At 43.9% G+C, this 12,923-nt stretch overlaps 1 protein-coding gene across 2 annotated transcripts in view; it reads left to right on the top strand.

Annotated features, from left to right (window-relative positions):
- The first annotated feature begins 364 nt into the window (after positions 1-364).
- Positions 365-12,923, top strand: part of sptlc3 (serine palmitoyltransferase, long chain base subunit 3) — a 169,726-nt gene continuing 157,167 nt past the window's right edge. Inside the window, exon 1 of one of the 2 annotated variants that reach the window (XM_063056144.1) lies at positions 365-501. In XM_063056144.1, coding sequence (XP_062912214.1) covers positions 442-501 — 60 coding nt within the window. In that variant the 5' untranslated portion in view covers positions 365-441. Of the gene's footprint in view, positions 502-632; positions 2,014-12,923 lie in introns of those variants that run through there. The other variant, XM_063056145.1, reaches the window with a different exon arrangement.

The following is a 12,923-nucleotide window of genomic DNA, read 5'->3' as shown; positions in this document are numbered from 1 at the left end:
AAAACCCTTCAACTGGACTCAAGATAAGGTTGTTCTAACAAAAGGTGTGTTTCCACATATTGTCTGGGACATCTAAGTTGTAAAAGGACTAAATGGGATAGAGTTTGTCAAATGTGTTCAGTAAAGTTTCCTTAATCAGAACATAGAAGTCCCAACTAGAGAGTGTGCGATATTTGTTCTGCAGGGAATGAAACAGTCAGTGCAGGTGACAGAAGTTTGTTTCGGGAACACTTTTTATCTAGTGGTCATGACGCCATTAGTTTCAAAGTAAACTTGCAAAAAGATAGGTCTGGTCTGTGGTTTGAGATTATAAATTGGAGAAAGGCCAATTTTGATGCTGTCAGATAGAATCTGGCATCAATAGGAGAAAATCTGCAGACGCTGGAAATCTGAGCAACACACACTAAATGCTGGAGGAACTCAGCAGGCCAGGTAGCATCTATGGAAAAAAGTAGTCGACGTTTTGAGCCAAAACCTTTCGGCAGGACTGGAGAAAGAAAGGTGAGGAGTAGATTTAAAAGGTGGGGGGAGGGGAGGGGAGAGAGAAACACAAGGTGATACGTGAAACTGGGAAGGGGAGAGATGAATTAAAGAGCTGGGAAGTTAATCAGTGGGGGAGGGACGAATGGGCAAGGGAGTGTCCATTTCACGCAAGTCTGCTCTTACCCCATCCTCCTGCCATCCTACCAGGGATAGGGTTCCATTTGTCCTCACCTACCACCCCACCAGCCTCCGCGTCCAGCATATAATTCTCCAGTACTTCTGCCATCTCCAATGGGAACCCACTACCAAGTGCATCTTTCTCTCCCAGCACCCCGCCTCCCACTTTCTACTTTCCACAGGGATTGCTCCCAATGAGACTCCCTTGTCCATTCATCCCTCCCCACTGATCTCCCTCCTAGCACTTATCCTTGCAAGTGGAACAAGTGCTACAACTGACTCTACACCTCCTCACTCACTACCATTCAGGGCCCTAAACAGTCCTTCCTAGTGAGGCAACAGTTCACCTGTGAGTCTATTGGGGTTATATACTGTGTCCGGTGCTCCCTGTGTGGCCTCCTGTATACTGGTAAGACCTGATGTAGATTGGGAGACCACTTTGGTGAGCAGCTATGCTCCTTTCACTAGAAGAAGTGGGATCTCCCAGTGGCCATCCATTTCAATTCCACTTCCTATTCCCATTCTGAGATGTCACTCCATGGCCTCCTCTACTGTCACTATGAGACCATACTCAGGATGGAGGAACAACACCTTACATTCCATCTGGGTAGCCTCCAACCTGATAGCATGAACATCGATCTCTCGAAATACCCAGAGCCTGGCTTGACACCAACCTACTATACCCTCTACTGTGCCTACTGTCTTGTTTATTATTTATTATTATTTATTGTAGTGCCTGCACTGTTTTATGCACTTTATGCAGTCCTGGATAGGTCTGTAGTCTAGTGTAGTTTTTGTGTTTTTTTCTTACGTAGCTCAGTGTAGTCTTTGTATTGTTTCATGTAGCACCATGGTCCTGGAAAATGTTGTCTCATTTTTACTATGCTCTGTACCAGCAGTTATGGTTGAAATGACAATAAAAAGTGATGACTTGACTTGACTTAAACTTCCAGTAATGCCCTCTTCACCATTCTCCATCCCCTTTTCCCTCTCTCACCTTATCTTCTTACCTGCCCATCACCTCCCTTTGGTGCTCCTACCTTCTTTTCCTTCTTCCATGGCCTTCTATCCTCTCCTCTTTCTTCAGGATTGTATCTCTTTCACCAATCAACTTCCCAGCTCTGTACTTCATCCCTCCCCCTTCAGGTTTCACCTATCACCTTGTGTTTCTCTCTCCCCTCCCCACACCTTTTAAATCTACCCCTCATCTTTTTTCTCCAATCCTGCCAAAGGGTCTCAGCCCAAAACGTCGACTGTACTTTTTAACCATAGACGCTGCCTGGCCTGCTGAGTTCCTCTAGCATTTTGGATGTGTTGATTTGTACAGGCTGTTTTTTGGCAAAGGTTTGCTTGGTAAGTGGGAGGCTTTCAAAGGTGAAATTTTGAGAGCGCTAAGCTTGTACGCGCCTGTCAGATAAAAGGTAAAGATAACAGGTGTAGGGAACCTTGGTTTTCAAGAGATATTGAGGCATGCTTAAGACAAAAAAGGAGGTGCATAGCAGGTATAGGCATTTAGGTACAAATGAGGTGCTTGTGGAGTATAAGGAATGCAAGGAAACACTTAAGAAAGAAATCAGGAGGGCTAAAAGAAGGTATTAGGTTGCTTTAGCAGACAAGGTGAAGGAGAATACCAAGGGCTTCTACAGATATGTTAAGAGCTAAAGGATTGCAAGGGACAAAATTGGTCCTCTGGAAGATCAGAATGCATGGAACCAAAAAAGATGAGGAAGATCTTAATTTTTTTTTACATTTGTATTTACTCGGGAAACGACACCGAGTCTATAGAAGTAAGGCAAAACGGCATCAACTTCATGGACCCTGTACAGATTGCAGAGGAGGAGGTGCTTGTTGTTCTGAAGCAAATCAGGTGGATAAATACCCTGGGCCTGACAAGGTGTTCCCTTGGACCCTTCTGAAGGCAAGTACAGAAATTGCTGGGGCTCTAGCAGATATATTTAAATCATTTTGTGAGGTACCAGAGGATTGGAGGATAGCCAGTGTTGTTGTGCTGTTTAAGAAAGGCTCTAAACATAAACCAGGAAATTATAGGCCGGTGAGTCTGATATCAGCTGTGGGAAAGTTATTGGAAAGTAGTCTAATGGCCAGATCTATGAGTCTTTGGATGGATATGAACTGATTAAGGATGGTCAACATGGCTTCATACGTGGAAGGTCATGTCTAACCAATCTTATTGAGTTTTTTGAGGAAATTATCAGGAAAGTGGATGAAGGCAAAGCAGTTGATGTTATCTACGTGGACTTTATCAAGGCATTTAACAAGGTCTCACATAGGAGGGGTTGGTCAAAAAAGTCATTCAGGATGAGGTAGTAAATTGGATTAGACATTGGCTTTGTGGGAGAAGTCAGAGAGTGGTAGTAGATGTTTGCCTCTCTGATTGGCGGCCTGCGACTAGTGGATGGCTGCAGGGATCGGTGCTGGGTCTATTGTTGCTTGTCATCTATATCAATGATCTGGATGATAATGTGGTTAACTAGATCAGCAAATTTGCAGATCACACCAAGACTGGGGTTCTAGTGGTCATTAAGGAAGACTATCATGGCTTGCAGAGAGACCTGGACCAGCTGGAAAAATGGGCTGAGAAATGGAAAATAGAATTTAATGCAAACTAATGTGAGGTGTTGCACTTTGGTCTGACCAACCAGGGTAGGTCTCACACAGTGAACAGCAGGGCACTGAGGAGTGCTGTAGAACAAAGCAATCTGAGAATACAGGCCCATAATTCATTGAAGGTCTGCTACAGTTAGATAGGGTTGTGAAGCAAGTTTTTGGCACCTTGGCCTTCATAAATGAAAGTACTGAATACAGGAGATGGGATGTTATTTCGAAGTTGTATAAGTCATCGTTGAGGCCTAATTTGGTTGCCTACCTACAGGAAAGCTGTAAATAAGATTGAAAAAGTACAGAGGAAATTTACAAGGATGTTGCTGGGACTGGATGACATGAGTTATACAGAAAGATTGAATAGGTTAGGATTTTATTCCTTGGAACGTAAAAGACTGAGAGGAGATTTGTCAGATGTATTAAAAATTATGTGGGGTATAGGGTAAACGCAAGCAGGCTTTTTCCACTGAGGTTGGGTGGGACTACAACCAGAGGTCATAGTTAAGTGTGAAAGGTGAAAAGTTTAAGGGGAACATGAGGGGAAATTTCTTCACTCAGAGGGTTGTAAGAGTGTGGAATGAGCTGCCAGCACAAGCAGCGCAACATTTAAGAGAAGTTAAATGGTGGGTATGGAGAGTTATGGTCCCAGTGTGGGTCAATGGGAGTAGGTAGTTTAAGTGGTTCAGCATGGACACGATGGGCCGAAGGTCCTGCCTCTGAGCTGTACTTTTCTATAACTCTATGACTCTAACCAAGGACATCCCTTTTTAAATCATTCAGCTGGAGCATACAAACAATAATTGTATTGATTCCCAGTCTAAGGTCAATCTCCAAGTCATCAATGAGTACATCACCAAACATAGAAGAGAATTTATCTTAAACCTTCCTTAGGCAAAGGTCCTCTACTGCCCAGCTACACAACACCACCCCACTGGCAATAAAAGTCAACAAGTTTGTAACCTCAGGAGCCAAGTCTCAGCTAAAATAGAGGATGAGTAATACAAAAAAAAATCATCTTCCAGTGCACCTAAACAGTTTTTGGCTATTTGAGTAAATAATGTGCTTGAAGACTAAAACCTCAAATCTGATACTAAGCTAATGTGAGCATTGGTGAGTATGTGTGTGCTGCCAGAGTGATGTGCTTGCTGACTCCTGGAAATTGGTCATAGACTTGGAGATCCAATCTAAAAAGAAACCTATGGCCTTACAGCCAAGAGTATGTCCATTTCCTTGGACAACTGGGGCAGGGAAAAGGAGCTTTCAGATCACATTGAGGTGACGGGTACTGAAAAGAGACCAGCACCTCATCCAGCCAGAACCATGAACATAAGTCCAATTCCTTCCTACCAGTCCTTAGCGGTTCAGAGAATACTGCATTCCTCCAGTTCCAGCCACTTGTGCTTTCCCAGTTTCCTTAACCTCGATACTCATGGGTGCACCTCCAAGTACAAAGATTCTAAAACCTAAAACTCTCTCTATAAACGTCTCCACTTCTCTACTTCTAACTCCTCCTTCAAGATGCCTCTTAAAATCTTTCACTTTTATCAAACGTTTGGTCACCTATCCTAATATCACAACATGCTCAGTGAAAAACCTTGCTTTTCTTCTGCTGTGATCCACCCTGTAATGTCTTACTACAACAAAGGCAATCCCCAAATGAGACATAGGAGGAAGTATTACTTATTTGTAAAAAGAAGTTTAACAATAACATCACTATTTTATTAAAGAAACAGTCATTCAGCTTATCAAGTCTCAGCCAGGTTTCAGAGCATTCCCATCAGTCCAATTTCGCCACTGACTTTCTCTGTAATCTTTTGTTGCACACGCTCATCAACTCCCCTGCCACGCATCTATACCAGGGCCAATTTGCAGCAGCCAATTAACCCATCAGCACAACTTTGAGATGTGGAAGAGAACCAGAGCACCCGGGAGAGACTCACAATCACAATTTCAGCAGCAGAGGTCAGGATTGAGCCCAGGATGCTGGAGTTGTGCAGCAGCAACCCTGTCAGTTGTGCCACTGCATCCCCTTTGTAATAAAATAAGGTGTTATGACAATTCGAAAAAACTGAATAATGTTTAGTTGAAGCAACAGCTTACATTGTCACCTAAATGCATTCATCATATATGGCTTCTCCCTGACTTTCCCCTCCTATTTCCATTGTCTGATCTCTCTTGCAGTGTGCTAATTGGCTACTGAACCATTGGACATTGCAAGCAATTATATTTCTTATGAGAACAAATTTAAAATATAATTTTAACATTAATTGTATGTTACATAGAACATAGAACATAGAATAGTACAGCACAGTACAGGCCCTTCGGCCCACAATGTTGTGCCAACCCTCAAACCCTGCTTCCCATATAAGCCCCTACCTTAAATTCCTCCATATACCTGTCTAGTAGTCTCTTAAACTTCACTAGTGTATCTGCCTCCACCACTGACTCAGGCAGTGCATTCCACACACCAGCCACTCTCTGAGTAAAAAACCTTCCTCTAATATCCCCCTTGAACTTCCCACCCCTTACCTTAAAGCCATGTCCTCTTATATTGAGCAGTGGTGCCCTGGGGAAAAGGCGCTGGCTATCCACTCTATCTATTCCTCTTATTATCTTGTACACCTCTATCATGTCTCCTCTCATCCTCCTCTCCAAAGAGTAAAACCCTAGCTCCCTTAATCTCTGATCATAATGCATACTTTCTAAACCAGGCAGCATCCTGGTAAATCTCCTCTGCACCCTTTCCATTACTTCCACATCCTTCCTATAGTGAGGCGACCAGAACTGGACACAGTACTCCAAGTGTGGCCTAACCAGAGTTTTATAGAGCTGCATCATTACATCGCGACTCTTAAACTCTATCCCTCGACTTATGAAAACTAACACCTCATAAGCTTTCTTAACTACCCTATCCACCTGTGAGGCAACTTTCAGGGATCTGTGGACATGTACCCAGAAATCCCTCTGCTCCTCCACACTACCAAGTATCCTGCCATTTACTTTGTACTCTGCCTTGGAGTTTGTCCTTCCAAAGTGTACCACCTCACACTTCTCCGGGTTGAACTCCATCTGCCATTTCTCAGCCCACTTCTGCATCCTATCAATGTCTCTCTGCAATCTTTGACAATCCTCTATACTATCTACAACACCACCAACCTTTGTATCGTCTGCAAACTTGCCAACCCACCCTTCTACCCCCACATCCAGGTCGTTAATAAAAATCACGAAAAGTAGAGGTCCCAGAACAGATCCTTGTGGGACACCACTAGTCACAATCCTCCAATCTGAATGTACTCCCTCCACCACCACCCTCTGCCTTCTGCAGACAAGCCAATTCTGAATGCACCTGGCCAAACTTCCCTGGATCCCATGCCTTCTAACTTTCTGAATAAGTCTACCGTGTGGAACCTTGTCAAATGCCTTACTAAAATCCATATAGATCACATCCACTGCACTACCCTCATCTATATGCCTGGCCACCTCCTCAAAGAACTCTATCAGGCTTGTTAGACACGATCTGCCCTTCACAAAGCCATGCTGACTGTCCCTGATCAGACCATGATTCTCTAAATGCCTATAGATCCTATCTCTAAGAATCTTTTCCAACAGCTTTCCCACCACAGACGTAAGGCTCACTGGTTTATAATTACCCTTACTATCCCTACTACCTTTCTTGAACAAGGGGACAACACTCGCCTCCGTCCAATCCTCCGGTACCATTCCCGTGGACAACGAGGACATAAAGATCCTAGCCAGAGGCTCAACAATCTCTTCTCTCACCTCGTGGAGCAGACTGGGGAATATTCCGTCAGGCCCCGGGGATTTATCTGTCCTAATGTATTTTAACAACTCCAACACCTCCTCTCCCTTAATATCAACATGCTCCAGAACACCAACCTCACTCATATTGTCCTCACCGTCATCAAGTTCCCTCTCATTGGTGAATACCGAAGAAAAGTATTCATTGAGGACCTCGCTCACTTCCACAGCCTCCGGGCACACCTTCCCACCTTTATCTCTAATCGGTCCTACCTTCACTCCTGTCATCCTTTTTCCCTTCACATAATTGAAGAATGCCTTGGGGTTTTCCTTTACCCTACTCGCCAAGGCCTTCTCATGCCCCCTTCTTGCTCTTCTCAGCCCTTTCTTAAGCTCCTTTCTTGCTTCCCTATATTCCTCAATAGACCCATCTGATCCTTGCTTCCTAAACCTCATGTATGCTGCCTTCTTCCATCTGACTAGATTTTCCACCTCATTTGTCACCCATGGTTCCTTCACCCTACCATTCTTTATCTTCCTCACCGGAACAAATTTATCCCTAACATCCAGCAAGACATCTCTAAACATCGACCACATGTCCATAGTACATTTCCCTGCAAAACCATCATCCCAATTCACACCCGCAAGTTCTACCTTATAGCCTCATACTTTGCCTTTCCCCAATTAAAAATTTTCCTCTCCTCTCTGATTCTATCCTTTTCCATGATAATGCTAAAGGCCAGGGAGCGGTGGTCACGGTCCCCCAGATGCTCACCCAGTGAGAGATCTGTGACCTGACCCGGTTCATTACCTAGTACTAGATCTAGTATGGCATTCCCCCTGGTCAGCCTGTCCACATACTGTGACAGGAATCCGTCCTGGACACACTTAACAAACTCTGCCCCATCTAAACCCTTAGAACTAATCAGGTGCCAATCAATATTAGGGAAGTTAAAGTCACCCATGATAACAACCGTTATTTTTGCACCTTTTAAATCTGCCTCATAATCTGCTCCTCTGTATCTCTGCTGCTACCAGGGGGCCTATAGAGTAACTGCTCCCTTCCTGTTCCTGACTTCCACCCATATTGACTCAAAAGAGGATCCTGCTACATTACCCACCCTTTCTGTAGCTGTAATAGTATCCCTAACCAGTAATGCCACCCCTCCTCCCCTTTTTCCCCCTTCTCTATCCCTTTTAAAGCACTGAAATCCAGGAATATTGAGAATCCATTCCTGCCCTGGTGTCAGCCAAGTCTCTGTAATGGCTACTACATCATAATTCCATGTATGTATCCAAGCTCTCAGTTCATCACCTTTGTTCCTGATGCTTCTTGCATTGAGGTACACACATTTCAGCCCTTCTACCTTACTGTCTTTACACCGTTTATTCTGCTTCTCTTTCCTCAAAGCCTCTCTGTATGTTAGATCTGGCTTTACTCCATGCACTTCTTTCACTGCTCTTTCGCTCTGGGTCTCATCCCCCTTGCAAATTAGTTTAAACCCTCCCGAACCATGCTAGCAAACGTACCTGCAAGGATATTGCTCCCCCTCGAGTTCAGGTGCAACCCATCCAATCTGTACAGGTCCCACCTTCCCCAGAAGAGATCCCAATGATCTAAAAATCTAAAGCCCTGCTCCCTGCACCAACTCCTCAGCCACGCATTCAACTGCCATCTCCTCCAATTCTTACCATCACTGTCACGTAGCACTGGCAGCAATCCTGAGAACGCCACCCTTGAGGTCCTGTTCTTCAGCCTTCTGCCTAGTTCCCGAAACTCACACTTCAGGACCTCATCCCTCTTCCTGCCTATGTCATTGGTCCCAACATGTATCACGACTTCTGGTTGCTTTCCCTCTTGTACCAGGATGTCGTGCACCCGGTCAGAGACATCCCGAACCCTGGCACCCGAGAGGCAACAAACCATGCGGGTGTCCTTCTCACGTCCACAAAATCTCCTGTCTGTTCCCCTGACTATAGAGTCTCCAATGACGACAGCTCTCCTCTTCTCCGTCCCACCCTTCTGCACCACAGGGTCAGACTCAGTGCCGGAGGCCCTGCCACTGTGGCTCACACCTGGTCGGTCGTCCCCGCCAACAGTATCCAGGACGGTAAACATTATTCAGGGGAATGGCTACAGGGGTGCTCTGCACTACCTGTCTGCTCACCTTCGCTTTCCCCCCTCTGACTGTCACCCAACGACCTGCTTCCGACAACCTAGGTGTGACTATCTCCCTGTAGCTCTCATCTATGACTGCCTCATTCTCCCTTATGAGTCGAAGGTCATCCAGCTGCTGCTCCAGATTCCTTACACAGTCTTCCAGATTGCCCAGCCGTATGCACTTCTGGCAGATGTGACTCTGCGGGAGAGGGGAGTTCCCCCAAGACTGCCACATCTCACATGAGAGGCACATCACTGTCTCAGGAGACATTGTAAAACCTAACTGCGAGCTAGCTTGTCCCCCGCCTCTTCTCGTCGAAGCCTCTCTATGGACTATGGACATTACTATGGACATTCACCAGGAAAGCTCATTAATATATTTATCTTCCTCTCCTCCTCACTGGTGTTCTATTTCACCATGCGATCCCTGGAAGTTCTCAACCTCAAAATTGCCGATTTTCTGTTTCTTCATACATTAAATTATTTTTCAGTACATCTGACGCAGAGGTTATTAAAGGAAATTGACTCGTCGGCAGCTTAGATACACAGGATGATAGCCAGTGAGGCAATATGCTGCGTGTGTGCACTTTGATCTCTCCCTTGTCGAGGTGGAATAGTCAGCTCAGACTTTGAAACCGTGGAACCAACAGTTGACAAAGTGACAGAAGGATTCAAAGAACGAGCAAAATTGGCAATCATGTATTCTATACTGAATTTTTAGAAAAAAATCACTGTTTTATTTGAACGACTGCAATTAATTCCCATCAGCGGATCTTGGGTATTTCCAAATACAAGAAAATCTAAGAGCATGGACAAGGTTAGCATTTATACACAACCTGTCAGACCCAGACAAAACCCTTCACGACACTTCTAAGACTAAAATGGACACAGAAGGGCAGTTGATTCAAAGGTTTAGAGACATTATTTGGGCTAGTTTACTTGCCTCAGAAGATTGTGTGTTCAGGTCCAATTCCAGGGACTTAAAAGTAAAATTTAGGTCAATATTCCAGCACAGTTCAGTGCTAATGGAGAGGCACCTTCACTGTTGAGATGTTAAACTGAGCTTCCTTCACACCTCATAAATAGACTCCAAGGTGTGGAACACAAGTGGCGTTATCTACACTGCCCTGGCTAACCCCAACACATTCCTGAGTGTGTTGGTTGTTAATGCATCAACCTCTTTCACTGTATGTTTCCATGTACATGTGATAAATAAAGCTGAAGCTGAAAATGAGAACGAATCTGGTCAATATTCATTCATCACTGAATGTCACATGGGACACCCGCTCTGTATAAATAAAAATTGGTTGTCATGTTTCTTACTTTACTACAGTAAACACACTTCAATTGTTTAATATTGCTGTGCTCCATCTTCCCACTGCCACTTGCAATGTGGTGCCTCATTGCCTGATTTGACGATTCCTAACTGTCAACTGAGCAGTCCTTACTTTCAGACGAGGTAATAAACCTCACATCTGGACACATCTGCTACTTGTTATTAACAGGAAGGTGTCCCGTTAGTTATTTTTCCTTCAAAGTACACATTTACTCATCAGTCACTGTAAAGAAAATGATTGGTTTGCTCTAGTACAGTGCTGGTGAGGGTTCCTCTGTCTGAACTGCCTACCATCTTTCCTGCATTACAACGGTGGCTAGGCTCCAAAAAATACTTCATTGACTGAAGTGCTTTGGGATATCCTGAGGCCGTGAATGCTTGACTTCATTTTCTTTCTAATTAAATTCCTTTTGCTGTTATAGCTACATTCATCAATCGGAGTGACGATCATAGCTTCCTTCTACTTTATCGTAAAGTGACTTGCTTACTCATTCGTTGTCCATGACCAGCAGACCAAACAAACAGACCTCCCAGCTGCACTTGTACCAGCAGCAATGTGCGTACCCATCATGTAAACCACAGTATTCCTACTGGTGCAACGCTGGGCGGTTGTGATTGGCTCCTTGACAACCAGACACATTAATCGCCTTTTAATATGCCGTATGTTCTTAAGAATTGCACAGTTTCCTGCTCACTAATGGGTACATTCCCAATGGAAGTATTATCAGTACATGAAATTTGCTACTGTGTGCCTATAAGGATAATTGCTGATTCATTTTGGGGTTTTTGTTCAGACTACTGTGGGTATTGCTGGTGCCCCTGGCACTTATCGCCCATCCCTAACAATCCTCATTAAAAGGAGGTGGGATGATTGCAATAATTGCAGTGAGCATGCTAAGATTACATCACCAATACAGATGTCTCTGAAGTAATTCCTATGAGCAATGATGGCATTGCAATTATTGTATTAATCCTATTTACTTCCATGTAGCCTATCATAGATTGGTAAGAGTTGTTCTTAGATACAGCTGAAGGTAAACAAAACTCGAATTCTTGGGCAACCAATAACATTTTTTTGCATCCAGGTCAGCAAAGTGCACTGAAGAAATTGTTGCATAGTTATTCTTACTGATAGCATGCAGTTTTACCTATTCTCAAGGCAAATTGGAAATAAAGGCAAGCCCTCAGAGATGCACTCTGTTAGTCTGGGTAGGAGATCACACCTTGAAACTGTTCAACGAATGAGGTCTTACAGAGCCAAAGATGGCTGAACTTGATCTTTGATATTTCACATTGTTTTCTTTTCATGTCCAGAAGTGGACATTATTTTGAAAGATTATCTCAAAGGCAGTTCTCACCAATATAAACTAACACACTTTCCCCTAACTGATTTAGCAAGTAAACTGCTGTCAGTGTTATTCCTCACTTGCTGCTTTCCTCGAGGAACTATTTGTGTTATGACCAAATTCTGTCCTTATTTTGCAGTGTGACAGAAAATGTTTAAAATGAGACAAGAGAGAAAAGCAGCATGTCTCCAGCAGTTGAGGAGATGAACAACAAGGGATCACTGGTGCAGAAATAAAACTGTGGAGGGAAAAATGCAGAATTGAAAATCTGAAACAAAATAAAAACAGAAACTGTTTGAAACCTTCAGCAGGGAAGGCAGCATCTGGCAAAAGAGAAGTGAGGTTAACATTTCAGGTTGAGGATCCTTCATTACAAATAGGAAAGGGAACAAATTAGTTCTCAGTTGAAGAGGGGTGTAGGAAATGTGGATAGAATGAGGACAGAATCTGTGAAGGGTGAGGCAGGACAAAGGGGTTAATGGGAGCAGTTAGGCAGTGATTACATTCCTTTGCTAGTGTGACATGTAACTAATAGCAGGCTGTGGGCCATACCCTGAGTAAACTAATGGAGAACAAAAAGCTGAGATGGAGAAAGCAAGTTCCTAAAAATAAGAGAATTAAAAATTAAGGCCAGAAGTCTGAAGTGTTGTCAGACGTTTTGTTCCTTGGATTTGCATAGGGCTTCATTATAAATAGGCTACACTGGCAGTGAGATGATTAAATAATGTGACAGTCACAAGAAGCCCAGGCTTGGTTTCTTCAATGTACAAGAGACTGCATTGTGAACTCCGAATGTAATACACCAAATTAGAAGTGCAAGTGAACTGGAAAGACTGACTGTATCATTGGATGATGGGTGAGAACAGGTGAAAGGACAGGTGCTCGACCATAAGATATAGGAGCAGAATTAGGCCATTTGACCTACCGAGTCTGCTCCACCATTTCATCATGGCTGATCCATTTCCCTCAGCCCCAGTCTCCTGACTTCTCCCTGTAACCCTTCATGCCCTGACTAATCAAGAACCTATCAACCTCTGCT

This window comes from Mobula hypostoma, chromosome 8 (genome assembly GCF_963921235.1).
Source record: "Mobula hypostoma chromosome 8, sMobHyp1.1, whole genome shotgun sequence".
NCBI classification, from domain to species: Eukaryota; Metazoa; Chordata; class Chondrichthyes; order Myliobatiformes; family Myliobatidae; genus Mobula; species Mobula hypostoma.
The sequence above is the reverse complement of the archived record's forward strand: the minus strand, read 5'-3'. Positions and strand labels throughout refer to the sequence as shown.